This window comes from Amyelois transitella, chromosome 5 (assembly GCF_032362555.1).
Source record: "Amyelois transitella isolate CPQ chromosome 5, ilAmyTran1.1, whole genome shotgun sequence".
Classification (NCBI taxonomy): Eukaryota; Metazoa; Arthropoda; class Insecta; order Lepidoptera; family Pyralidae; genus Amyelois; species Amyelois transitella.
Window position 1 is genome coordinate 2,600,443 of NC_083508.1, and position 25,473 is coordinate 2,625,915.

Below are 25,473 nucleotides of genomic sequence, written 5' to 3' on the forward strand. Positions count from 1 at the left end.
AAACCAAATTCCGACCCGCTCCGTAACAGTACCCTACCCACTGGACGTAAAAAAAAATTACATACATATGTATATTCATGTCTTATACCTAACGGTATAGACAGAGCCTTGAAATGACTGAAAGGCCGCGTGCAGCTGTATAGCTTAATGATGAAATCGAAATTCAATTCGAATTTCAGTGACAGGTTGCTAGCACATCGTCTACAAGAAGAATCTCATTATAAGCTTATTAACACTCAGTTGCGATTCCCAACATCCATGGGAAAGATGGAGTGGTCCTATTCTAAAATTCCGAAAACCACAGGGCACTTAAAATAATAATAATAATAGTGTACCTGAGACTTAATAAATGTTACAAAGTCTATCTTGCAATAGGTTTCACTAGTAAAACCATGTAAAAGTTCTAAAATCCTGTGTCAATATCAATCAAATTGTAATTAAATGAGCAGAATGAAGATTTAAAAAGAGGAAATTGTGATAAAACATCAGAATGTTACTATATTACAGAAGTAGACTGGTATGGCGTCAGAGGAGATACAATTGTACATTGGGATTATCAATATATTCCGTGGGAAAGCATTTACCAAAAACTAAATAGAGATACTTGGCATTTACTTCCATTGGCCACAGAAGGTAGTGATAGTCTATGATAATGTCAATGTCACATCTGTCAATCGTTAAATAAATCGCCGTGATGTGTTGAAATTGTTAGAAATGTATGCATTAATGGAATGTGTGTAATTTATTGATAATTATCAATTGATTTCATATTTCATGAGAATCAGACTAGTGGTTACAGGTTGAATTTTTTATCAAACAATATAGTCAGTCATTTCTCCACAGTTGTAAAGTTCTAACTTTGTACTTAGTGAATAGCGATTTAATAACTTTAAAATCGTTTACCAGTTAATAAAACAGTTTTTCTCTAAAATGGTGACTATGGTGCAATTGAAAGGATTTGATGAATTCAATAAATATGCGCTTGACATTGATCCGAATGGTCCACCAATATTTTTCTATTTTAGCGGGGAAAAGTTGCCGGATGGTCGTAGTTGGTGTCCAGATTGTAATGATGGTAAGATGTTCTTTTCTTTATTACTTGTATTTAACACAGATGCTACCCCTCCGGGAAAGAGGCGTGACTTTATGTATGTATGTATGTATGTAACACAGATGCTGCCAGTAACATGAGTCCTCTTCCATCGAGTATTGACTACTTATTAAGTTTTTTTCCTTTTTGTCAATTAAAGCAAATTTAAGTACCTATTAAAACAGATTCTGAATCAGAAGCAATTATCATAAAATGTTGACAGTTCAGTCAGAGGAAGAATTTTAATACCACCTTATTTTTTATTTATTTTATTTGTAATCTGTCTGTATTGTAATATAGACAGATAACAATATTGCATTATTATTCTTAGGGAATGTATAAATTGAAAACAAGTAAAATATCCAATATAATAATATAGTGTACACAGCAAGATCATATAAAATGATTTTTTTTTGTTTAAAAGCACAGATTTTTTTCTGAAAATGTTAATACAAGATATCCTAATTTGATTTTTGATATATATTATACATACAGTTACATTACAGTTTTTTGACATTTTTCTTATCACATATAAACTCTTAAGTAAAACAAAATACCTAGGTACTTCATGAAGTCAAAATTAAAAGTGACAGTAATGAAAAGCAGAAATGACCTGTCAAAAGAAATTTGGTAAACATAAAATTAAGAAAACAATTTACAATTTGAATGGATATGTAGAATTCACAGAATTTGTGAGTGGTTTGTCGGAGAAAGGGCCTAGTGTATATTTCCTGTTTACAGGGAAAAAGAAGGAAAATGGCCGAAGTTGGTGTATTTATTGTCAAATTGGTAATGGGTTTAAATTTTACCCACTCTTTGTAATTTAGAAAGGCATATACCTAAGATAGGGATATCTTAAGTTGTCTTAAAGCTAGTAAAAATATATTTATATATGTATATATACAAAAAGATTCCCATGTTTATTAGCCTTTCCCTTAGTCACCATTTAACTTACTTCAAGGCTTACTCAATCTGTGTAATTTGTGCCGTATATATAAAAAAAAAATGAAATTTAAATTGAAATTTTGTTGCAGCTGAACCAATTGTGAAATCTTACCTGGGTGAACTGCAGAAGAGTATTATTTTCGCATATGTTGATGTTGGCGATGTCACTACGTAAGTTTCAGTGTAAAGTGTGTAACATTCAGTATTTACTTTCATTTACCTAAGTCCTAATCTAGATATATTTTTCGGATATTTTACAAAATCAACTGTAAAGTGAGAGGTTGTACTCTAACAGAAATTAAACAGCACAAGAATTGTTACAATAATGTTACAAAACTTTTTATCTATTCCTTTTGCTATTAAAAAAAAAGAAATGCTTTTAATGATCAACAAATAATTTCAGTTGGAAGGACAAGGCATGCCCATTCAGGACAGACAAACGCACAAAGCTGATGGTTATTCCAACTATAATCAGATGGAATGGAGTCCAAAGACTGGAAGGAGAACAGTGCTCAAAGAGAGAACTCTTGCAGATGATATTTGAGGAAGAAGACTAATTGATGAAAATATATCTTTGGGGTAGGCAACGAGTGCGTGGGACCCCTTTATTGAGCGGGCAAAGGCCTTATTAGGTGGCCCATACACTTGCTACTATTGTAAAAGTAATTTGAGGTGCTGATCCAGTTAGCTATATTGTATGGTATGCATTCACAATCATGCTTTTCCAATGCAATCATCCAGTGCAGTAGATATTATACACTTCCGTCTTCCACTTCATCGACATTTATAACTTTTTCTTTGCCAGCTCGTTGGTTTAGTTTTTATGCATACCAGGTATAAATTAACATAAATCCATTATAAGATATTTGGGAGATAAATAAAGGCCTTTTGGAATCTTAAAAATATCATACAATATAATAACTATTTCAGCCTTGTTGATTTGATATAAATATTAAAGGTGTATATAACAAAGTGTAATCATAAGAAATAGTTATCTCCAAATCTATCGAAGCATTTATAAATTTGATAAATAAAAAGAGTCATAAAAATATATCTTTTATTTTAACAAGTATAAAACCTTATCATACATTGTATCTACCATGATACACTAGATTGTTTGAGCACCTTTATAGTAGAAATATTTTATCACTGACCTATATTTATATCTATTTGTATTTAGTTTTATGTACATTTTATAAAATTGATAAAGCTATGGTTTGGCTATGGATGTCGAATATTTAAAAGAAATGTTATGCATCCTCCCGTGTGGCAGTCTTGCCCCATCCGGTATGAGGTCATACTCCAAAATACGGCTCATGCATGCCTAAACCAACTTACCATCACAAAAATTGTACTAAGTACTTAATAATAATTTTAAACACACTAATTACAATATTAGGATTTCTTCCTCGCCTGGTTCAGATCATTTGATAAAAATAGTTTGCTTGCTTCGTTTCTGCTGCACACGAGTAGTATAATGTAGATATCTTGATTAAATGCAATGGTTTAAATACGGACAAAATTAAATTGCATAATTACAGCCTACATGAGTAAGTATCTAATACTTTCTTATTATTCTTCTTTTATTATATGTGTAAATTCTTTATTGTACAAAAAAAGGTGAAGAGCAACTTTCCAAATCCCTATACGATGTTATAGTTATACCACTTCAACTGTACTTTCTGAGCCTTCAAGAATATAATGATGAATTCTTTAAAGTCGGGATTCTCAAACGGTTGAAAAGCATTGTACTTCAATCGGGCTCAAGCTAAAAAAGCCTTATTAGGCGGCGAGTCAATTAGTCATAACTCAATTTAATATTAAGTAAATATCACAGTTTAGCTACAAGACGCCACGGGGTCGGTCACTTCGTCTGGCATATCGTTTATATTGAGGTCTTGCGCAGGTACGGTGATCACGGCGTCGTAGAACACTTTCTTGTTTCTCAGGAACGCGTTCTTGTTGTCGAACACTATGGAATCTGAAAGAAGGAAGTCAGTTTTGGTATTTATGAACTATGAAAAAACAGGGCAAATCAAATGCTCTTGTTGTGTAACATCTATCATAAAAGAAATATATCTTTTATTCCGCTTCAAATTGTTATCACATGAGATAAGAATTTGAAGATCGAAAACATTGTAGATGGACAGTGATCTTATTGTTGGAAGTAAATAGTCGGCATAGCACAAAGCAAAATAAAAATTTATACACATTTTTATCCCACAGCGCAGTGCTGTTTTGATTTTTTTATGCTCTATGCCCACACGACAATAAAGGTTTGGTTATTTCAGAATTCCAATAAAGACAAGCCATTAAAAATCTGTAAATACGTCCATGATTGATTGTGATTTCAGCGATAGTTTAACTGCAAGTATTGGGTCTGGCGATGTCTTCACGATGCCTTCACGAAATTACTAACATTCTCAATACCGTCTTCAGTAGACCCGGCCATAGATAATGATCGTGACCTCGCAATGAGTACTGTTATGATCTTACAAGTGGCAGGTCCGGTGACGGGCATGACGCCGACGTCGGCGGGGCCGGCGAGCAGCTTGCGCGGGGGCACCACCAGCGACTCGTTGCCGTCCGCGTCGCGACGCTTGATCGCGAACTTTATGTCGTGGCTGTCTACCCCCACCTCCCATCTGGAAATGTTCGGACCATAAAGTAGAGGTTCATGTTTGATGAGAATTCTGTTTATGAAAAACAGAATCTTAGCTGGTTGTAATTCAACGAAATAAGATTGGTACTGATTTACTGTCGTCTTAATTTGTGTGTTCCGCAACGTCGACTCGTTAGTTTTTGAATCCCTGGGTCTACTTTCCGACCTTGTTTTAAACTTCAGACTTTAACATGTTAGTAGTATTATTTTGGAGATTAAGGTTCTCCAAACCTAAATTCTTCTTCCTCTTGACGTTAGTTAGTTCCGGCTACATTCTCACCTTATCTGGAGAGGAGCCTGGATTGCGCTTTTTAACCATGATCCTGGATTTGGTGAGTCCAGTTTTTTACACGAAGTGACTCCCGTATCTGATCTCCAGAACCTTTGCAGGGGACCCTTACCCATAAGAATAATATTCTTCAGCCTGAATTTATGATCAATCTCTTCTATTGATATTGTCTTCTGGTTCTGTGCTTCAACAATTTGTTGCACAATTCTAGTGTTGTTGTTTAATGAAAGTATCCAAAATTAAAGAGGCTTTTTTTACAAAAAGAGTAACAGTAGAACTGAGCAAATTATTGTCTCATTTACATTTTAGTATGGAGGCAACTTACTTCAACACACTCTCAGCATCGGGACACAGCAAGTCGACCGCGTGTTTCTCTCCCGTTTTGATCGTGACCCGAGTGTAATCCTTCTTGTCTTCAGGCACACAGTTTTTCAAGTAGTATGACTTTGGCACTTTTCCACCTGGTCTTACCTGAAAACAAAAGGAAAAACATATTTATACACTGGCAAATAATACCCATTAGTTAGTTTCTACAAATTATCTACCTATTTTTACTATCTAATAGTCTGAGAATAAAATATTCGTTTCTGCAGTTGCTAAAACTGTCTACTTTCAAGCACAATTATCACATCAATCACTAAGATATAGGTAAAATAAATCAAACTGTATCAAAGAGGATACTGACTAACTTAAATATCAACGAACAGCCCAAACCGCTGGGTCTAAGAAATTTGACATGTAAGTAGTAGTGTTCTAGGGTGCTCTAAGAGAGTCCCAATATTCCCGCGGGAATGGCAATGAGTATAATTGTGAATAAACTATTGTGGTATAAAAACTTACAATAAGGCTGCACCTCGGGTCATCATTGTCATCCAACACACTGCCTCCATAATGTACTGGCAGCTGATCCTTGTCAATGATATTCAACACTTGAGATTGCCACTTCTTGGGGTCCGTGCCGTAGATCCTGATCTTAGATATCGTGTACTCGTGCATGAACTTCTTTATGACTGAGAACGCCAGGGAGAATACTTTGGGTGCTGAAATTGTATGAAAATAAAAGGAGATTACGAGTTGTGTATAGGTATAGGTAGGTTTTTTGAAAGAAGGAGACTTTTGATTACGGTACAAGTAGTCAGTTGATTTTAACATAAGGTAAGTGTATTCATATTTTTAAGGTTAGTTTTAAGGTAAATATATAACTGCCAAATTATCGGAAGGATAATCGTAGCATAGCACCACGTTGGGCGCCACAATAGAGCATGTCTCATATATATCAATTATGGTGTAAGTACGTCTAAAATAAATCTGTTACAAATACAAAAGTATATTTTACAATAAAAGTTACTCACCATTGACAATGAAGCAAGTTTTAAGAATTTCTGGGTAGTTGGCCTCGTATATCTGAAGAAGAGTGAACACCATTTCAGCAGCCGGCTTCCACGCGTACTGCCTAATGTTAAAACCTTCCAAATCGAAGATAACTGTCATCTGGAATTCAACATATTAATTTTATTTTTCCACGAGAAATATCGTCTCGTAAAATCTTTTTCCCGCAGCTTCACTCTCGTTTGTTTGACCTTGTGTACTTAACAATCATACAAAAATTCATCAAAAGCTTAAGACAGTATTAACAAAAACAAAAATGTGATATCGACAGAAATTCTCTTTCCACTTGATCAGAAAATTCAGAAGTTATTTTATTACAAAGTGTCATAACTACTATCAATTTATCGTTGACTCCAAAAATAACAATCATCATCATCACATCGCGAAAATAAATAATAAAATCGCTAAGGCACTTTAAAAAATCTAGTGTTGCATTTGCATTGTTACATCAATTTTTTAGACTGTGACAAGTTATATCATTTTGATATTGCAGAAACTGCATGCATTGTAATAATATGATGCAACTCTTTCTAAAATAAAGCCACTGTCTCGATATTCATAACACATCTTTCTGGAGGTTTGCCACTTGATGGAAAACTCGGGGTTTGTCCTTCATTCACGATTCAGGAGTGAGAATGTCAGTTTATTACTGACCTTTAGTTAAATGCTGCGTGGTTTCGTATAAGTACTTGATTATAGGCAACTCAGTAAGATAAGTTTCCAGACGAGATTTTCACTCATTATTAGAGTATCGTTTAGAATTAAAACCTTAAAACTGATAAAATAAGATAAACTTCGGGATAATTTTGAGGCAACAAGATATTGGTGATTGCAAACAATTATCCGGCCATGAAGTAAGCTAAGCAAATAAAAGAAATATGTTTTTGGCTTCGTGGGCAAAAAACTAAGATGGCCAATTATTAAGTTAATAAATATATAGGTACGCTGAATATGATTCCAGATAACTGAAACATTAATATAAATGATCAGTAGGAACAAATAGCACCTTCAAAGCAGCTGGGCCGTGGGTGATCGCCTGTTCCCTGGCGGTCGCAAGGTATCCTTCCAGGGTCTTGAGCACCATTCTGATGACGTCCGTCCGGCTCAGCGAGTGCAGCATTCCCCATACGTCCAGACCCACAAATGGGACAATTATGACTGAAAGGGGAATTTTCAAAATTGGATTTGTAAACAACTAAACGTACAATACCTACTAATATTATTTACTAAGAATAACAGAAACGATTGAGAAGGTTGATTGACAAGAGATCAGGAGATCAAATGAAAAATGTAGTTTTGTCTTTAATTATTAGATACCTATCGTCTGTATGCTATGTGCTCTGTCTCGTGGGGTTTCGTTTAAATCACTCTTAACCTAAGTTTAGGTACATCAGCAATTCCCCGAATTATCTAAAATCTAAAGCTTATCGTATTTTCACTCGTCTTGTAATTAATATTTGCTTAGGAAAATGTAGGTACTTTTTTAATGTATTATTCAAAATTCTATTTAAACATTGTTGAAAATACAATCGTGTTTTCTTTTGATTCCTACTCATACCATCCGTGGTCAGGTAGGTAGTTCACGAAAGGTGACACGTTTGCGCAATTATTTCCTTTGTCAGATAACATCACAAAGCGCGATTGTTCTTTTAATTTCCTTGTTTGATATAACATTATTAAAATTGATGTGGAAAATTACATAATAACAAAGGAAATGTGTTCTGACATATGTAATTCAACTCCACAATAACTTCCGGCACCTAATTCATTCCAACACACTGCCTAAAAATAATAAAATAATCATTGAAAATATCTGTACCGGACCATTGAGACACAATTAATTGGAGAAACGGTACTGAAGTGCTTTCTCTCATCTTAATTTATAATTGATTATACACTATCGCATTAGATTAAGTCTGTAATAGTAGATATAAGAAAGTAAATGAATAAATAAATCTGCGTATTCACTGTTGCACCCTCCACCGCTACTTCGGATCGCGGGGTTCACTTTACGACATTTCTCTCTCCACTGTGCCGGTCTTCGGCATCTTCAGCATGCAAGTCCATTGTCTCGCATTTCATATGTGGCGAGGTTAAATCAGAATAAAACGGAATAACCTCTGGTTTCGTCAAATCTTTTATTAAGAGGACCACCAAAGTTTGTGATTCCCTCCACGCATCTGTGTTCTTTTCAAGACAAAAAGGTGAATAGGCATTTTTCCAGTTCGGGTACCTTCGAGCTTATCTTGCTTACCATCAAAAAGAACATAATGAACCAAATTAAAATTGAAAATAAGAGCATATTTACTTGGAGAGCCTTCTTTGTCAAAGCCGGTGCTGCCGCTGGGAAAGTACTTCTGCAGCACCTCAGGCGGCTGCCACGACTGCAATGTGGTGTCCAGTTCCCATTTCTCCCGCCATTTCATTGACTGAAAATTGAACGAAATATCCACAGTTATTTATGAAGGAAAGTGCAATCCTTCAGTTGTTTTTATTTTCGACAAAAAGAATGATATGAGTCAGGCTTATTAAAAAAAGAAAATTACCTACTCATTTTTTTTATTCATTACGAAATTCTTTTATTATATTTGAAGTTTACATTTTTATCTTGCAATAGTTTTGAACCAAGATTATACCCGGTTAGTTTATTCGTATAGAGTATATAGAGTAGTGTAGACCAATCACAAGAAAGTCAATATTTGAGGAATTGTAAAAAGTGGCAACAATTTTCCAACATTTAACTATATGTAACTAATTCAATTTGACAATTGGTAGAAGAGCGTCGGAGGATGGTTGGAGGCCCGCCTATTTCACTTGTCCAATTGATATGTCCCATAATGGACAGGTATACATCCAAAGACTCGAGGGTGACATAACACGGCATGTGTACCTAAACATCTAAGGTAACCATGAGACAATATGATTAACATTCCCCTGCAAAAATTGCGGTAATCAGTCGACTATCGCTTCGTATGAAAGCCATCTACTCAATCTAGGATCATGGTCGTAAGCGGAGATATCCTGGGTTCCTCCAAAACGGTGTGAGGATGCGACACTAATGTCAAGAGTACGTAGGTGATATCTAACTCCACTGCTGGAAATAAATATAATTTACTAATAGAATTTCTGTGGATGACGTACTCACATCTCTCAGCATTTTCTCAGCGGCCTCAGGGTCCCATTGTCGGGCTGAAAAGATATGAACAATGAAAGTTTATTTGTATCCTACCATATAACTTCCAAAATGTGAAAGAATATATGCTTGCTTATGCTACTTATTCAATAATCCAGCATAAGGTAAGTCAATAATCAGGTTTTAACGCAATGCAATTCCGTCTGACCTTGATTCTAAACCTTTGCAGGGACCTAACCCATATCTGATGATATGCATCCAGTCGCCTAATCGTTCAAGTTTCCTCACGGTATTTTCTCTAACTGTAAGAGCATTGTAGCAAGGTTGTTATCATAGATATATATAAAATGTATAGATACTCGTTTGTTTTTCTTCTACTAAGTAATTTATTAATCTGTCGTTAAGTTGTCGAACGAATCTTGTTAAGTATGTGCGTGCATCTATACCTCAATATTTATCACCTTACTATCCTTGACAGCCAACCGTCTTTTTCATTGCACAATTTCCATATTAAATTATAGTAAATGTCTACTTACTTAATTTAAAAGATTGGTTTGAGGGTGTGTGCGTCGGAAATAGATTTTCGGTGCATTAGTCTTGAGTTTGGGTTGGTAGATATCGTAATGAATTTGTATTTCAAAGCGCATAATAAGGAAAAAAATCATACCTCTTAACCACCTTAACAAAAAGTGGTCATTATGTTCGGGTTTCAGCACATCCTTTACGCTTCTCCTAAACTGAAACAATTCAAAGAAAATAAATGATATATAAAAAAAGAACTGTGGGGAAAAGGTGACTTGAGCCTAAATGCTTTGGTATTTGAATTTGTTTGCTGCAGTAACGACAATTAAAAGCTCGTCTTGTTAACTTTTTGCTTAGTTGCTACGCAACATTATTGACAAAACCAGACTAATCAATCGTTGCTTGAAAAATCATCTTTCGACGAATATTTTTTTGTAAACGCAAGTTATTTTGAAGAGTTTCTATATTATATAAATCATGGGGGAAGTGGATAATATATCGACTTTCAGCGTAGATGGAGGACAGGATACTGTCGGTCTACCGAGGATCGTGATGGTCACCGAGGGTTCAGATACCTCGGCGTCTTCGGCCTCGTCCACATCTGCGAGCGAAGACAATTGGGCTGACCTCATCAAATCTTCAGAAATACCACCTGAATATTGGCACATACAGAAACTCGTAAAGTATATGAAAGCCGGCAATCAAACGGCCACTATGGTGGCTTTGTCTTGTTTGAAAGATCACGATCTGACTATAGAAGTCAATCAAAGAGCGATACAAGAAATAGGAGGTTTAGAATTACTTGTCAACTTACTAGAGACTCGAGATTTGTGCTGTATTTTGGGAGGACTAGCTGTTCTCAAAGATATCACACCGAATATTGAAATACGGAAGAAAGTTACGGACCTGGGCGCTATTCCTTTACTCGTTGGGTTATTGTCAGATCCTGCTAGAGATGTACAAATACTTGCAGCAGAAACTATTGCTAATTTAGGCAGAATTCGCAAAAGTAGAAAATTTTGCAGAAAGTTCGGTGGAATACCTAAATTAATTGACTTATTAGATGTAAAAGAAAGGTAAGTATAAGTAGTACATTTCACCATTGTATTAGCAATTAATTATTTAAAACGAATTTCTAATATTGTATTGTAATTAATTATAAGGTACTTAGTTTCACCGCGCGAAGAGTTGAATTTAGATGAACAACAGTATTTGGACATTGCTCGAGCTGGCGCTAAAGCATTGTGGTCGATGTCGGCTTCGCAAAGGAATCGGGAGGCCATGAGGAAGTATGGTATGATACCGCTGATCGCAAGATTGCTGAAAACCATACACCTGGACGTAGCAGTGCCAGCCGTTGGCCTATTACAAATGTGTGCCAATGAAACCTCTTTCCAGTTGGCAATACAAACAGAAAAAATGGTTGGTGACTTGATAAAACATTTGAGCAATGACGACAAAGATTTAAAGGTATGAATATGCATAATATTTTATACGGTACTCGTAAAAGGTGATAGTGCGTATTATTACTTAGAAAATATTATCGATCCCTAAACGAAGGACTCATTATCATTTGATGAATGAAATTGGCTAGACGTTGGGCATACCAATTAGTAGGCCGCTTTCCTTTTATGTTTCAGACCTATTGTAGCTTAGCAATCTATAAGTGTGCAAGTGATCCAATAACGAGAGACATGATACGTGAAGCAGGCGGCTTGGAACTATTGGTAGAAGCTGCACAAGATTCCAGCAATAGACCAAATAAGGCACTAATGGCAGCGGTAACTGGAGCGTTGTGGAAATGTGCTAACAGCGACGCTAGTGTCAAGAAATTAGATAATCTTGGCGCAGTCCCGATATTAGTTCGACTGCTTGATGATGAGAATGATGGAGTCTTGACTAATGTCGCAGGAGCATTAGCGGAATGTGCAAAATTTCCACCTAATCGAGATAAAATTAGAAGCACTGGTGGAATTCCAATGTTAAGTACGTAAATAATTTACTTTTGTTACTGTTTTACATCAAGAAAACAGAATAAATATGTATTAATTTAATGTGTTTTTGTTTACAGTTCACCACCTCAACAACACGTATAAACCGCTTCTTGAAAATGTACCTTTGGTGTTAATGGAGTGTGCCAAAGAACAAAACTGTATGTACGAAATCGAAGAGCTCGATGGAGTAAGACTGATTTGGTCATTGTTGAAGAATGATTCGAAAAAAGTGCAGACCAACGCTGCATTGGCTTTAAGTCCGTGTGTGCAAAATGCTACAGATTCCGGAGAAATGGTCAGATCGTTTGTGGGTGCCCTAGATCTGACTGTAGATTTATTGGATTCTGATGACCATAATGTTTTATCTGCTGTGTGCGCAGCAATAGCTACTATTGCTAAAGATCATGAGAATTTAGCTGTCATTTCTGATCATGGAGTGGTAGCTAAACTTTCCAAACTAGGTAAGATTACTTATTCATAACATACTTAAAACAACGAAAGATCGAAAAAAAATACCAAAACTGAAGCTTTTACTGCTGTCGAAACTGAAAAAAATAGAAGACTGTTACTTATGCAAAATGCTTGGACAGATGAAAATTTAAACAATACAGCATAATTAAATAAATGTGTCAATCCAATATTTTTTTTACAGTGAGCACAACGGATGACCATTTGAGGGCCAATCTTGGCGTCGCTATAGCTTATTGTTGCGATTGGGCCCAAAACCGGCAGGAGTTCGGGAGACGTGGAGCCATCACTCCTCTGGTCAACTACATGACGTCACGGGACCCCAACGTGCACAGAGCAACAGCGCTGGCACTGTACCATTTGTCGTTTTATTCGATCAACTGTGTCACGATGCATGCTGTAAGTATGATGTTTAAGTACTAGTTAAATGACGCCTCATTATCGCTTTTAAGCTTTTGAATTCAGCAAACTGCTTCAAGGAATAACTTTCTGTCTAAAATATTGCACAAGCGCAATAGATTATTTTCCTTAAATCCTTTAATAGTAAAATAGTTAAAGCTTGACTGAAAGAGATTGCATTAGCGATAAGTCCGCCTTTGTGCCTTAGAGTTAAGTTAAAAACTAAAGAGTTTTATCTATCTATCCATATATGTATAGTAGGATATTTTTTTAAAGATTAGTTTTGTAATGTTATTCGTTTAGTATTTTAGCACATTATAGTATAAATACTTCGCGATGTTGTTATATAAAGACTATAATTTGGTATACATTGTAGACCTGCTATAAAATTATTTAACAACTGTACCACTATTAAAGTAATAAGTAACGGCATGCTTTATTGATGCAACTTTGTTTAAAATTGTATGGGCAGCCAATAATTATAGTTAATTGAGAGTTGATAATAATTTGTTGGCATAGTCATTTTATTCGGAAGAAAAAGGTAGATATCCTGATGATGACAAATTAAATCCTCGTATTATTAGATTTGTATCTGACTTCAATGATGGATCGATAGAAAAGGACAGCCAAGTCACAAAGAGAGCCTTTGCTCAGTTATAAGTGTTATACGTGCATTGACATGCATTTTATGGCCATAGACAATAGTGACAGCACCTTCTTCGTTATGAACTTTTTATCTAAGTATTATCAGCAGTTCGTAGGGTGTAGGTCGGTAGGTTAGGTACCGGTTAGGTAAGGATTTCAAAATGAATCATTGAAAAAAAAAACTAATCTATTACGTTCCTGAGGAACGGTTTAATTATCTTTCACAGTGGTTGGGAGCGTGGAAAAATCTGAAATTTATGAGGATTTAGCAAAAAGCTTTACTGTGATGGATAATTTTCAGGCTGGAGTGGTCCAATTCCTTCTGGAGACCATAGGATCCAAGGACCCGGTACTGCAGGAGGCTTCCGCGGGCTGTCTGTGCAACATACGCAAGTTGGCTCTCGCCACGGAGAAGATCAAATTGAAACAATAATTACTTTTTTTCTTTAAACATTTGAAAGTTATTATTCTAGCCTAATAAAGTTTAAAAACTATTAATTTATTTATTCAACTTCTTCTTGCTGAATATTTCACAAAGTTCTAATTGACTAAAGACTTATCCACACCGTTATCGATACACTATTGTTGGATTATCTCGTTAACAAGATATAGCTTTACAAACCATTCTTTAAAAGTTTCACTAGTTTCATTGCTTAGTCTAATAAGTTAGGTATTTACTTCTGTTAGCTTACAAATCCCTTATTTAAAAAAAATATAAACAAACCTCAGTTACTGATAAAATAATTATTTATTGCTTAGATTGCACTCGATGTGAACCGGTTAAATGACATAGCTGGGCGTAGCAGGCCCACATAATATCTTGACTCGACATTGACCCGTGAGCGACAATTAAATAATCACGTTCGTGCCAAACCATATTTTGTACCTTGTATAATTATAATTACTTTTCTAGTTTTTTCCTCGACTTTGTTGTGTTTATTTATGATAATTCGTTTATTTAAGTTTACACCGTTAAAAAAGGGTCGGATTGAGAACCTCCTCCTTCTTTGAAGTCGGTTAAAAAAACGTTTATACTGTAGATAGTAAATCTTATTTTTCAAAAATGACTCCTCATTTCGCTTGTTAGTATATCAAATACTTTTTATAATTATGCACAAGTTTTATGACTGAAACAGGTAAAAATTTGGAAAGCGAAGCCCGGCTTCCAAGCTTTGAAAAAGGATAATTAAAAATAATTAAACACCCCCAAAATCAGAAGCGGAGCCAACTGGTAATAGTTGTCTACGGCTTACAGGTCGTCGGTTGCCTATCTGACCTGACCTGACACTAGGTAACTCGCCTTGGAAAAGGCAGGTTCATTAAGTTACTATCATAAACGAGTCAAAATAAGCTGATCGGCAGACATTCAAGACGATCATGGTTAAAACTCGTGATGGGCCTACAACTTATACTAAATTTGTTCTTAACTAATCATAAAATTTAATTTCAATGGCTTTGAAACTTGTAACTGGAAATTTCATAATTATTAATTATTTCGTAAATATTATTAGATTTATTGTATGTTAAAAGATTAATTTATCAAAGCTGTCAATGTGATTGTTTCATAGGATAGATATTTTGCAATACATTATCTAATTGAACTTAACCTTAGGCATTGTCTATTTATCTATATATAAGTACTTTAGTATTGCAAAGTTATAATATTTTACATTAATTATAATTTGTTAATCATACGAAGATGTCCAATTAAATCTAATTCGTATCTTTAGAATTGAAATTCAATGATTGCACTCTATTCAAATGAGCGTTGCGTCAGTGTGCCACGAAGCCATGGTCCATGACCTTGTCTGTACTTTCGCAAGCGCTTCACCTGCTTAGGTACATGGATGACGGAGTGATGGGTGCTAATGAGAAGCGCCTTTTTATGCGTGGGTGAAGGAACCAGAGGTCGGATGGGCCGTACCAATCCAGAATTTTTAATTTAACAATATATTCCAAAATGGTCTGTTTGCCCAGTTCAGACTTCGGAAATAGAAGCCCCTTCCCTCAGGAACAAGGTGTATAGTTTGAATCCTATGTACTCCTCTTGTTCTGGGGTGCACTTGTACATTTGAAAAGGAATATACCTACCTAAGTAATTTGGTTTCATTAGTTTATGTCAATTTGAAAAGAAATGTGGGATCATGTTTTCGTTATTTTTCTAACATAAGATTTGTTTAAACGTTTTATTTGATTTTTTTTGTGAATATTGATTATTTATGAATATGATTATGCCACCTTCACGGAGGGGTAGCCAGGGACAAAAAAAATTCAAATGCTAAGTACGATCCCTTCATTTCATCAGCTGTTCACACTCATCACCATTTTCATGCAAACTCTTGTACTCTTAGAATAGGTTTAGGGTACTCTTGCCTTCTGACCTTTCACTAGACCGGCCTCTTTTACATTTTTGTAGGTAAGTATACCAAAATATGCGAATGATGTGATCAAATGATAGATAACCGGTCGCTCAGTGACCTTGATATTATTACTCCCAAAACGGAATTTCGTAATTTTTCATACGAAAGTGTTTTTATTCAGCGTAGATACGCAATCTAAACCGCTGGTTTATGATTACGGTTTAATGTTAAAATATGATTGCAATAAGTTATTTTCTGGTCGTTGCTCAATATAAACAGGCCGCATCAATGTAATAGGATAATTTAATCTAACTAGGTGAAGTGTGAAATGTAAATGAAATTTGTCACTTGCTACTCTCGTATATCATTGTGACAAAGGCCAAAATTGTGTACCATTGTGCAATTTATTCTATACAATACATTAAACAGTTTGTAATTCTACAGGGTTAACTGTTCTCAATATTAATTGTGCTAATATGTTTCACATTCGATTGTTATTTATTTCAAAAGCATGCAACAAAGGCCAGATATCTAATTATAAAAAAAATAACAATTATTACTGCGTTTAGGTATCTGCGTTGCTCTAAATTTTCCCGCTAGAGGTCGCCGACGCGTAACCGCAATGGCCCTTAGGCAACTGATTTGTGTAATATAAAAATATGTAACGAAAGGGCCACTGACCTTAATGAAGTAACTATTTTATGGTGTGTAGTAAAATACCTGATGGTTATTTAAATCTCATCGGTACCTGTTTATATGTATACAAGAAATTATGAAACTATAAAGTTACTTTTCTAATAACACAGCTAATGTGGGCTGTTGAGTGTAGTTATTCGGGCGTCTACGAAGTGAAAACCAAATAACAAATGTTTGAAGTTATGGTCTGATAGGAAGCGGAGGAGAGAACGCACAATTTTTCGTCATAAATGTAGTAAGTAGTATCTTTTAGAAGAATCAATGATTAAAAAATGTACTTTAAATTTAAATTAAGTAAATAAAAAATTAAAAACGCCAATATGCACTATTAAACCCTAATCCTGTAAACAAACAACAGAAATAGGTACAAGTAAATGTAAATCTTCCCAGCTGTGACACGACTCGATAGGTACCTACCTGGGTAGGTAAAGTAGGTACCTATATTCTCAGAATATGCATTTTGCGTGTTACCATCTAAAAATATCTTAATATAGTAGTCAGATTAAAGCTTAGTTAGGTAACACGAGGCTTTATCATATACTCTTCTTGCGTTACGCTTGCGACTACGATTATGAATTAAAATTAGATATTTCTTTTTAAATTTAAAACCAGGCATACAGATTATATAAACGTTAGAGAATTTGTCGTTGCATTCTGTATGTAATTGTACAGCAAAACTTAATAGTTGATGTTTAAAGGAAATAATGGGATGTTTGATTGATGCAGGTAGGTACTTTCCTATGTAATTCATAGTCCGGAAATGACTGTTTAATCATATTTTACTGTCATATAATACCTAAAGATATTATACATAGTAGGTACCTATTAATTGAAGCTAGAGCATCTATCTAGCTGTGATGAAGTAAGCAATTTAAAACAATTTATTACTTGCAACATTTCTGTAGGTACTAACTTTGAATGTGGTTGTTGTGTGACAGAAAGTTATATTTTCCCAGTGAGTAGGGCTGCCTCCGTGTATGTACACGTGCGACGCCGTTTTTCTCGCGCGAAAAACTATCGCTGTTTCGCTTTTTATTATGACGTGAAACGGGACAGCGATTGCATTTCGTGCGATAAAAATGGCGTCGCGCGTGCCGTGCTGCGTAGGCTGGTATTTTTTAACGTGATTGTTTATTAGATACATCAGGCACTTGGTAGATACCAGATGTGTACCAGTGATAAGTAGGTACTTATATTGGGATTTTATTGACACATCTGGTAGTTAAGTAACCATCCGGAAAATAGCGCAAAACTATTATTATTTTTGTGATTGGGTTACGATACATTATAACCAATATAATTATGTGCTGATCGTATGCAGAGCTTCATTAACTTTCCAAGCCATTACGGATGATGATAAAACATAAATTTCACATCACATAGGTAAGTAAAATCTTGCTTCTTGGACAGTTGGAAAACGAAACAGATATATGTATTTTAGTTGATAATTTAAACTTACGTCAGAGCTAACTGGTATGTTTATAATAGGACTTAATAGTTTAATAGATATTTATGAATAAGTGGTTAAGGTAAGGGACTTAATTGTAAGCGAGGTACCAAAGGTTTGAAGAGGTTGGTGTGACGGACAACTTCATTAGGTACGTAACGTGTAACTTCGATATAAGCTGGGTTTCAAGTAAATAGGGTCACGGAGGTCAGATGACAATCGCTCCGCCGAATACTATAATGACGGCCACGGCGAAACCCCTGGCTTCTTTGCACAAACAAATAAAAATATTGCTGATGTTGAGAATTTCATTCATTGCAAGTGCGAATTCAAAGTCACGTAATTTCCAGAAGTCATTTCTTTTGCGATGTCCCATGACCAAACACGTCTCAGGGTCACTAGACTATTCCCACAGCCAATCGTATATGTCTCTTTACATATACTAACAGATAAGATTAAATCTTTTTCAAGGAAAAACCATACCTAAATCTATCTGTATCTAAACTCCTCCAGTTTTATACCTATATAACTAGATACCGACTGACTTCGGTAAAATTAGAATTGCAAGAAGGTTTGTGTCATGGGTAGTAAGCTGTGATTTGTTCCAATGCTAATAAGGACGCCTATTACTGTATTACTTTTGCAACAATTGATAAGAATTTAAGTTATCAAATAATTAGAAATGAAATCTATACCTACTAAGCAACGACAACAATATAATAAACGCGGTGTAACGGACGATGAATATTGATAATATCTGATGTAACTTTATTAAATCAAGTTGTTTTTAGAAATATGTCACTATTTTAACCTATCAATTACAGCTGAGCTGAGCATTGCCTCTCAGTATTTTCAAGACAAGTGGAATTTTTAAAGAAATTTATTTAGGTACGGTACCGATTTACTTCTGTAGGTAGTAAATGGTACACGAAGTTTTTACATATAGGTACTTCGTCAAAAAAAGTTAATACATAAGCAAGGATGAGATTTGAGAAAGAAAGATAATATTTATTGGAGCAATAAATACAAGCAAACATAACTTAAAAATCTTATTCTAACTTTTATGCTACCAAAAAGGTTATACTAAGATTTATGTCATAACATAGTCATAACGCTGGTTTTTTTGTCAGATTTTAAAAAGCTACAGAGCATAATTTTATCAGGCTCTCGCGCCACTAACTGTACACATAATGAATCACAACGCAAGTATTACGCGCATGCGCCATTATTATGGTAAATCGTTGTTGCGTTGTGCAATTTTGTCGTCCGACGCAAACGCATGGGAGAAAGTCTTGAAAGTATACAGCAGGTCTTGTTTCTAGGATTGTGGTAAAATTTAACTCATGAATATTTACTTATTCATAAGAACACTTGTAGCAGTAAGGGTTCAAAGCATTAACCTTGAAGCCAAGTCTGCTAAGCATGAGCTGCGATTGGTCTTGAACGTGTCTCTACTTAAAACAAGTTCAGTTTCAGATTTGTTGATAAATTAGTTAAGATTGTTAAAGGGTTAAGATTAATTTATTTTTGTTGGTATTTTTATTACGCGGTAACTTTGCCAAATAATCATTTTGGATTATTTCCTATTTATTTACTTAGGCTATTTATAGGCTGTGAATCTCGAATCAATTTTAGCAATGACATGATCATATTAGGAATTGAATAATAGAGGTAAACTAATTTTATTAATACTGTTTTATTTCTTAGACACTTTAGTTAGACAATAAAACACTGAAGGCTTTAACGGGTTGGCGATAATTAAATATCAATAACTTCATAATAAGAATATTTTGACAATGACCTATTGTACAAACAATATGGCTATGTAAACATTTGGAATCGTCGAGAATGGAACCAACGCGAAGCTAGGAAAGAGGCGTTAGTATGTTCGTGTTCCCTTACAATAGACAGGGGCAATAATCGCAAAACTAGTTACACTTCTTTTTCCGCGCATTTTGTTTTTACAAACCGACTTTTGTCGGTCAAAGGAGAGGCCTACAAACTTCAGACTTGATCCTAGCCAAACTACACTACTGTCACTATTTGAATTTTAATTCCATCATTGACCTGAACGTGGCCTTTCAGTTTTTTCAAACTTGTTCGTTCTATCTACGCCGCAAAGGATAAAGACGTGACCATATGTATGTAAGTATGGATGTATTTATACGCTAAACATTTTAGAATTTCAGTAGATCTATTGTACAGACCCGTAATGGCTCTAAATGGGGTCGACATTAACTATTTGCTACTGTCGTTTCCACCGTCTATTAGTAACCAAGCATACTTATGTCATACATATCTACATAAAGGGTCATTGTATGATTTACAATGTATACGGTAGGATAGCACGTTATACAAACAGAATACATTTTACAACGGTAGCTCTATTGACAGATCTTGCACCAGTAATTTGAAATGGTACCGGGATCAATAGAAGTCATATCGGTTCTGCACAATACCGGTATCATCTGTTCAAAACGGAGGCGATGTCAACAGTATTGATTGAGTAAAATATTCGTAAAATTTTAAACTCAGGAGTTCATAACTACAAGGCCTATTTTGGCTTATGAAGTTATCATTTTCCTGACGATAGGTCCCGGTTTGGTCCCCGCCTGTCTAAGAAGAGCCCGGGGTCCCATGATTACAATCCAGCGCCCGTGACAATAGCATGCGCGCCGCCATTTTAATCGCGCGACTATCGCTGTCCCTTTTCACGTCAAAATAAAAAGCGCAGTTTTTCGCGCGATAAAGATGGCGTTGAGCGGGCCACGCTACGGGGTTGGAGTGGATAAGTCATGTTTTTACATAAAGCGAATCCCATTTGACCTTGACAAGCTTGCAATGAAATCTAAACCAACATTAAGTTTGGGTTATGATAAAATGTGGCTTGGCTTGTAATATTAAAACATAGCATATAATTAAATATAGGTTAGTACCTATTAATAAATTTGCTCTACAAAACTGGAGCGATAACACTTAAACGATGTCAATTAGTTGTTTCAATTTAGATAATATCACAGCCCACGGTATTCTACCCAATAGACAATTAGATTCTCTTCATTACAGATGACCTGATTTGATAACAGCTGTACCACTTTCTTCAGTGCCTATTTTCTTTTTAATTTTCCTTACTCGTAGATATTCGAATGAGGTTTTAAGCGAAATAAATTAAATAGGTCTGTATAATGTTGTACATAGTCCGACGACCGTGTACTTAGGTATGTAAAAGTCATATGACGAGATTTATTTCTTATTTATAATATACCTACTAGAGGCCGCCCGCGACTTAGTCCGCATGGAAACCCTATCAATCCCGCGAGAACTCCGCGATAAAAAGTAGCCTATAAGTTATTCTGGGTCTTCAGCTACCTACATACCAAATTTCATCGTAACAGTTCAGTAGTTTTTGCGTGAAAGAGTAACAAACATCCATACTGACATCCTGACATACCAACAAACTTTCGCATTTATAATATTAGTAGGATATACATATGATTAAATATTGACGATTACTTTCCCCAATGCTCGTGTGATGATTGCGGAATTAAATCAACATCTAGAACTTCCTTATGGAATAGACCGAACCAAACATTAGTGGATTTTTTTTTATAAACTATGCGTATTCTTTCTAAATATAAATAATTATTGTTAAACTGTTAGTAATGAAAAATAATTTTAAAACATCATAACTTTTCTCAAGCTCCTTACTCACTTACTTGGTAGGTACTGTTTTAAAGAAGGAAGTTTGGGAAACATGAATATAAGGCGTAGAATTCCTTATTCTGACATAATATATCTACTATGGTAAGATACAATGTAACCTTGCCTTTAAAAACAGGAAAACCGCCGCGACGACGCAGCTTTATATCTTTACAACTCGCAATTATTTTGGAAACCTTGAACTTTTGTACAAAGGTAGGTAAGTGTACTTCTTAAAGATTTTACGCAAGTTAAATGAGTGTCCTTTTATATATCAGTTTTAATTTCACTACATAATTATGCGTTTTGATACAAATACAACATATAAAGTGAAACTATTAGTACCTACCTTTGTTTGTAGCGAATAAACTAAAAAAATATTAAAAATAGCATTTAATCGTTTCAGACAATACCTAAATCTATGATTCATAAACCCACAGTTCTGTCTACTATACCAGGGATAAAATGTGACAGTATGTAATGTACCTACTTTATATATATTACGAGTATTACTCGTATTACGTCAGTCAACGATAGATCAATAGTACAAAAAACAAAATAAAAAGGTTACCATACAAAAGACATCAACGTCCTCGGATTTTTTTTTCATAATTTTTAAATAACTAAGTATAATCCATCATGCCTTGCACGTACATTGTAGGTTGATGAACATGATGACTAGCAAGATATACCGTGATGTGTGGTTCACCAAATGTAAGCTCATGATAATAATATATACCTTACGTGTTTATGTGGTATGATAAATAAATAAATAATTATATATGGGACCAATGACTATAAATATAAAAGTAACACCTTACGGATTAGTGGGTACTTCGAAATTACTGCTATGATTAATTATCACAAATTACTTAATTCAACGTCATCAATCATGATAAACAAAACTTATTATCTCTTGCGATTAATATAAGAACATTCCTAATATAAATAAATATTATGTCCGAGTTATTTTTCCTTTCTTCGTTGTGGCAATAAAACTTCTTCATGAGCTTATTTTTGCCAGTAAGTATCTAAATTTAGTCATATTTCGCGTCGGACATAAATCTACAAAGGTATTTTCCGTTATACGTGGTTAAAAAAACCGCGGGAAAATCCGATTAGGTTCATTAGTTATATTCTCAAACAAACTTTTATTGTTTTGATTCTGCTTACCACATTTACATTCTAGCGCATAAATAAATAAATTTATTATTAGGTACTTACCTATCTGACGTTAGTTAATTCCTCCTACTTGTCTATAGAGGAGTGGTTTAGGTATTGGACGCGTGAGGGTCCAATACCTAAACTACTCCTACTACTATTTATTTTGAATGCTAACCTAACTTGAATCTTACGGCGAAGAGAGACGTGGTTAAGAAACCTTCACATTGAGGCCTATAGCCAGGTAAGGTTAGCTTACAGAGTCGAGGAGGACACACCTGTCCTCCGCTTGCTTCTGTATTTCCCACTCCTGACCTGGACATGAGCAGAATGGCGTACGCAGGGCTCTTTATGACAGAGGACCAACCGGTTGATAAGTTAGTTCTATGTTTACTCGATTGTTGGTCTTCCTATCAAAATAAATACCTACCTACTATTTAATGGATACAACTCCTTTGCAATTTTTCAGCACACATTGACATCTCGACATTCGAACAATGAATATTCATGTAAACTTGCCTAATTAAAATTAATACTGACATTTGAAATCAGCGTTACGTATTACGGAATTAATTTCAGAGATTTCGAAAATTAGCTACCTATCCTGTCACTTTCGTATAAGTACAGTACAAATAATTGGGCAAGTGCGAAAGACCTTGTAAGTCGTACTTACGTACTTATGATCTTTTACCTGGACGTACGACGTACTTATGATTGTTTACAGAGACTGCATCTGTCCTTGCTACAATCTCTGCATAGGTACTGGTTTGACCTAACCCTCCACAGTACTCTCTCGATTTATATGCACACAATTTTTTTTCACGCCATAGGTACTAAAAAGTTAAGAGGGTGGGATAGATTTTTTACAACTTAAGAATCGAATATTTTACAAATGTAATATTTTTCCAAATTATACGCCACAATAGTGCACCTGTAGAATCTTCCAAAATTAAACATAGTCATAGTTTTAGAACTATGCTAAACTGAGTACAAGGTTATCGCACTTGCCATTTGGCTAAAGCACCCTAAAAATTAAGAATGAATAATGGGTTTGTTAGTCTCGCTTATTCTTAAAAAAAATCAAGATGAATTGGGCTGATTTGCTGGGCTAGAAAGATTTGTAGAAATCGTCACACCCCCTGAAGGAGGTGAGACGGGTCGTGTTAAATTATAAAATAAAAATAAATTAAAAATTTTATCCGTATACCTACGGTAGGTACAATTAGTTCAATTTTAATACAAATGAACCTCAATATATCTATTTGAATTAGGTTTTATTTATTTTCTTGGATACCATACAGTAAAAAGGTTCATAGCAAATATCTACGTATAGGTACGTAGATTCCTGGCCACCGGTCTTTCACTTATAAAGGCAAAACAAACAATGAATGCAAATGCAAGTGCATCGGCGATTTTTAAATTGACAATTAAACAAAGAAAATGTGTCCATTAACATACCTTCATCAAAGCGAATCGTTGGTCGTCGTCGATGCCCACCACTTCATTTTTAGATACTGGTGCCATATTCACAATTAAAAAAAAACAAGTTAGAAACTTAAAATAAAAGTGAAAACGACGAGGTGTTAATATGCAGAGCGTCAACTCGCGAGTGGCGCGGGCGCACAATCGCGGATAAAGTGTCTAGCGAACGCAATGTGACGTCAGATTGATAGCTCATTTTAAACCAAGAACACTGAGATCCTGCACTGGCGCACACGCATCCTACATAACAATAACAAAGGCTATTCAAGGTTGCAGGATCTGGTTCAGAAATGATTAGTTGCGGTGTATGTGCTATTAAAAAGTAATTCATTCCTTCCAACCTCTCGGGAGAAAAGCCCGAGGTCCGCCAATGACCCTGAATTGGGTAAGTTGTGCAGGTTTCTTACACAAAGCGACCCCGTCTGATCTCGGAGCAACCTAAGCAGGAGAACCTGACCCTTATTAAAAAAGGAAGGCATCCAGTTCCTCCTGAAATTATTTTCCCTCACCGTAAAAGCATCGGTATTTAATCTTTATGGTAAAACTTATTGATACATGACCTGACTGCTTTAGGATTTGAACCTGTTCCTTATTATTTTTTCGGTTTGGAATTTTGTGGGCGGAGCTGCATGTATACTCTAGATTTTTCTGGATAAAGTAAACAAAAGGATGCGGTAATACCCACAGGAAAGCAGGCCAAAGAAAAAGCAAATTATACCTTTTTGTGTACGGACGAATATTTTACGTAGGTACAACCCCAGGGTACATTTCTCGTTTAAAGTTGGTTATTTAATTGTTTGAAATCATATCTACTGTAGAAATCAGGGTAATATATCATTGGGCTTGATATTAGGAATGCAGTGTCGTCGTCTGGCAACGCTCGCAGTTTTCTGCACAGTTATAAAACTGCCAATATAAGATGAAAACGTTATACTTAGTATAGTGACTAGTGGTGATTATGATTATCAGTTACCATACTTTCCGTTTTTCCATTAATTGTCGTCCGAATTCTATAACTATACCTATACCTACTATACTATAAATATAACTGCACTTTCACAGATATAATACTTAGGTATGTCTGTGCACATT

At 35.1% G+C, this 25,473-nt stretch overlaps 3 protein-coding genes across 3 annotated transcripts; 2 read left to right on the forward strand and 1 right to left on the reverse strand.

The window, feature by feature from the left end:
- The first annotated feature begins 689 nt into the window (after positions 1 to 689).
- Positions 690 to 3,327, forward strand: LOC106139014 (thioredoxin domain-containing protein 17). Its single transcript, XM_013340350.2, has 3 exons — positions 690 to 1,075; positions 2,125 to 2,206; positions 2,439 to 3,327. Exons 1-3 carry the CDS (start codon positions 931 to 933, stop codon positions 2,590 to 2,592), a joined length of 381 nt encoding a protein of 126 aa, XP_013195804.1. The 5' UTR covers positions 690 to 930; the 3' UTR covers positions 2,593 to 3,327.
- On the reverse strand, positions 3,082 to 24,527 carry LOC106139000 (SEC14-like protein 2). Its single transcript, XM_013340337.2, has 10 exons — positions 24,358 to 24,527; positions 10,176 to 10,245; positions 9,521 to 9,564; positions 8,684 to 8,804; positions 7,382 to 7,533; positions 6,339 to 6,477; positions 5,827 to 6,026; positions 5,312 to 5,457; positions 4,532 to 4,680; positions 3,082 to 4,016 (listed from the first exon to the last, which is right to left on the reverse strand). Exons 1-10 carry the CDS (start codon positions 24,421 to 24,423, stop codon positions 3,874 to 3,876), a joined length of 1,230 nt encoding a protein of 409 aa, XP_013195791.1. The 5' UTR covers positions 24,424 to 24,527; the 3' UTR covers positions 3,082 to 3,873.
- LOC106138990 (armadillo repeat-containing protein gudu) lies at positions 9,764 to 13,973 on the forward strand. Its single transcript, XM_013340320.2, has 6 exons — positions 9,764 to 11,106; positions 11,194 to 11,500; positions 11,671 to 12,016; positions 12,102 to 12,485; positions 12,677 to 12,891; positions 13,838 to 13,973. The coding sequence occupies exons 1-6, from the start codon at positions 10,508 to 10,510 to the stop codon at positions 13,967 to 13,969; spliced, it is 1,983 nt and encodes a 660-aa protein (XP_013195774.1). The 5' UTR covers positions 9,764 to 10,507; the 3' UTR covers positions 13,970 to 13,973.
- Positions 24,528 to 25,473: the final 946 nt, after the last annotated feature.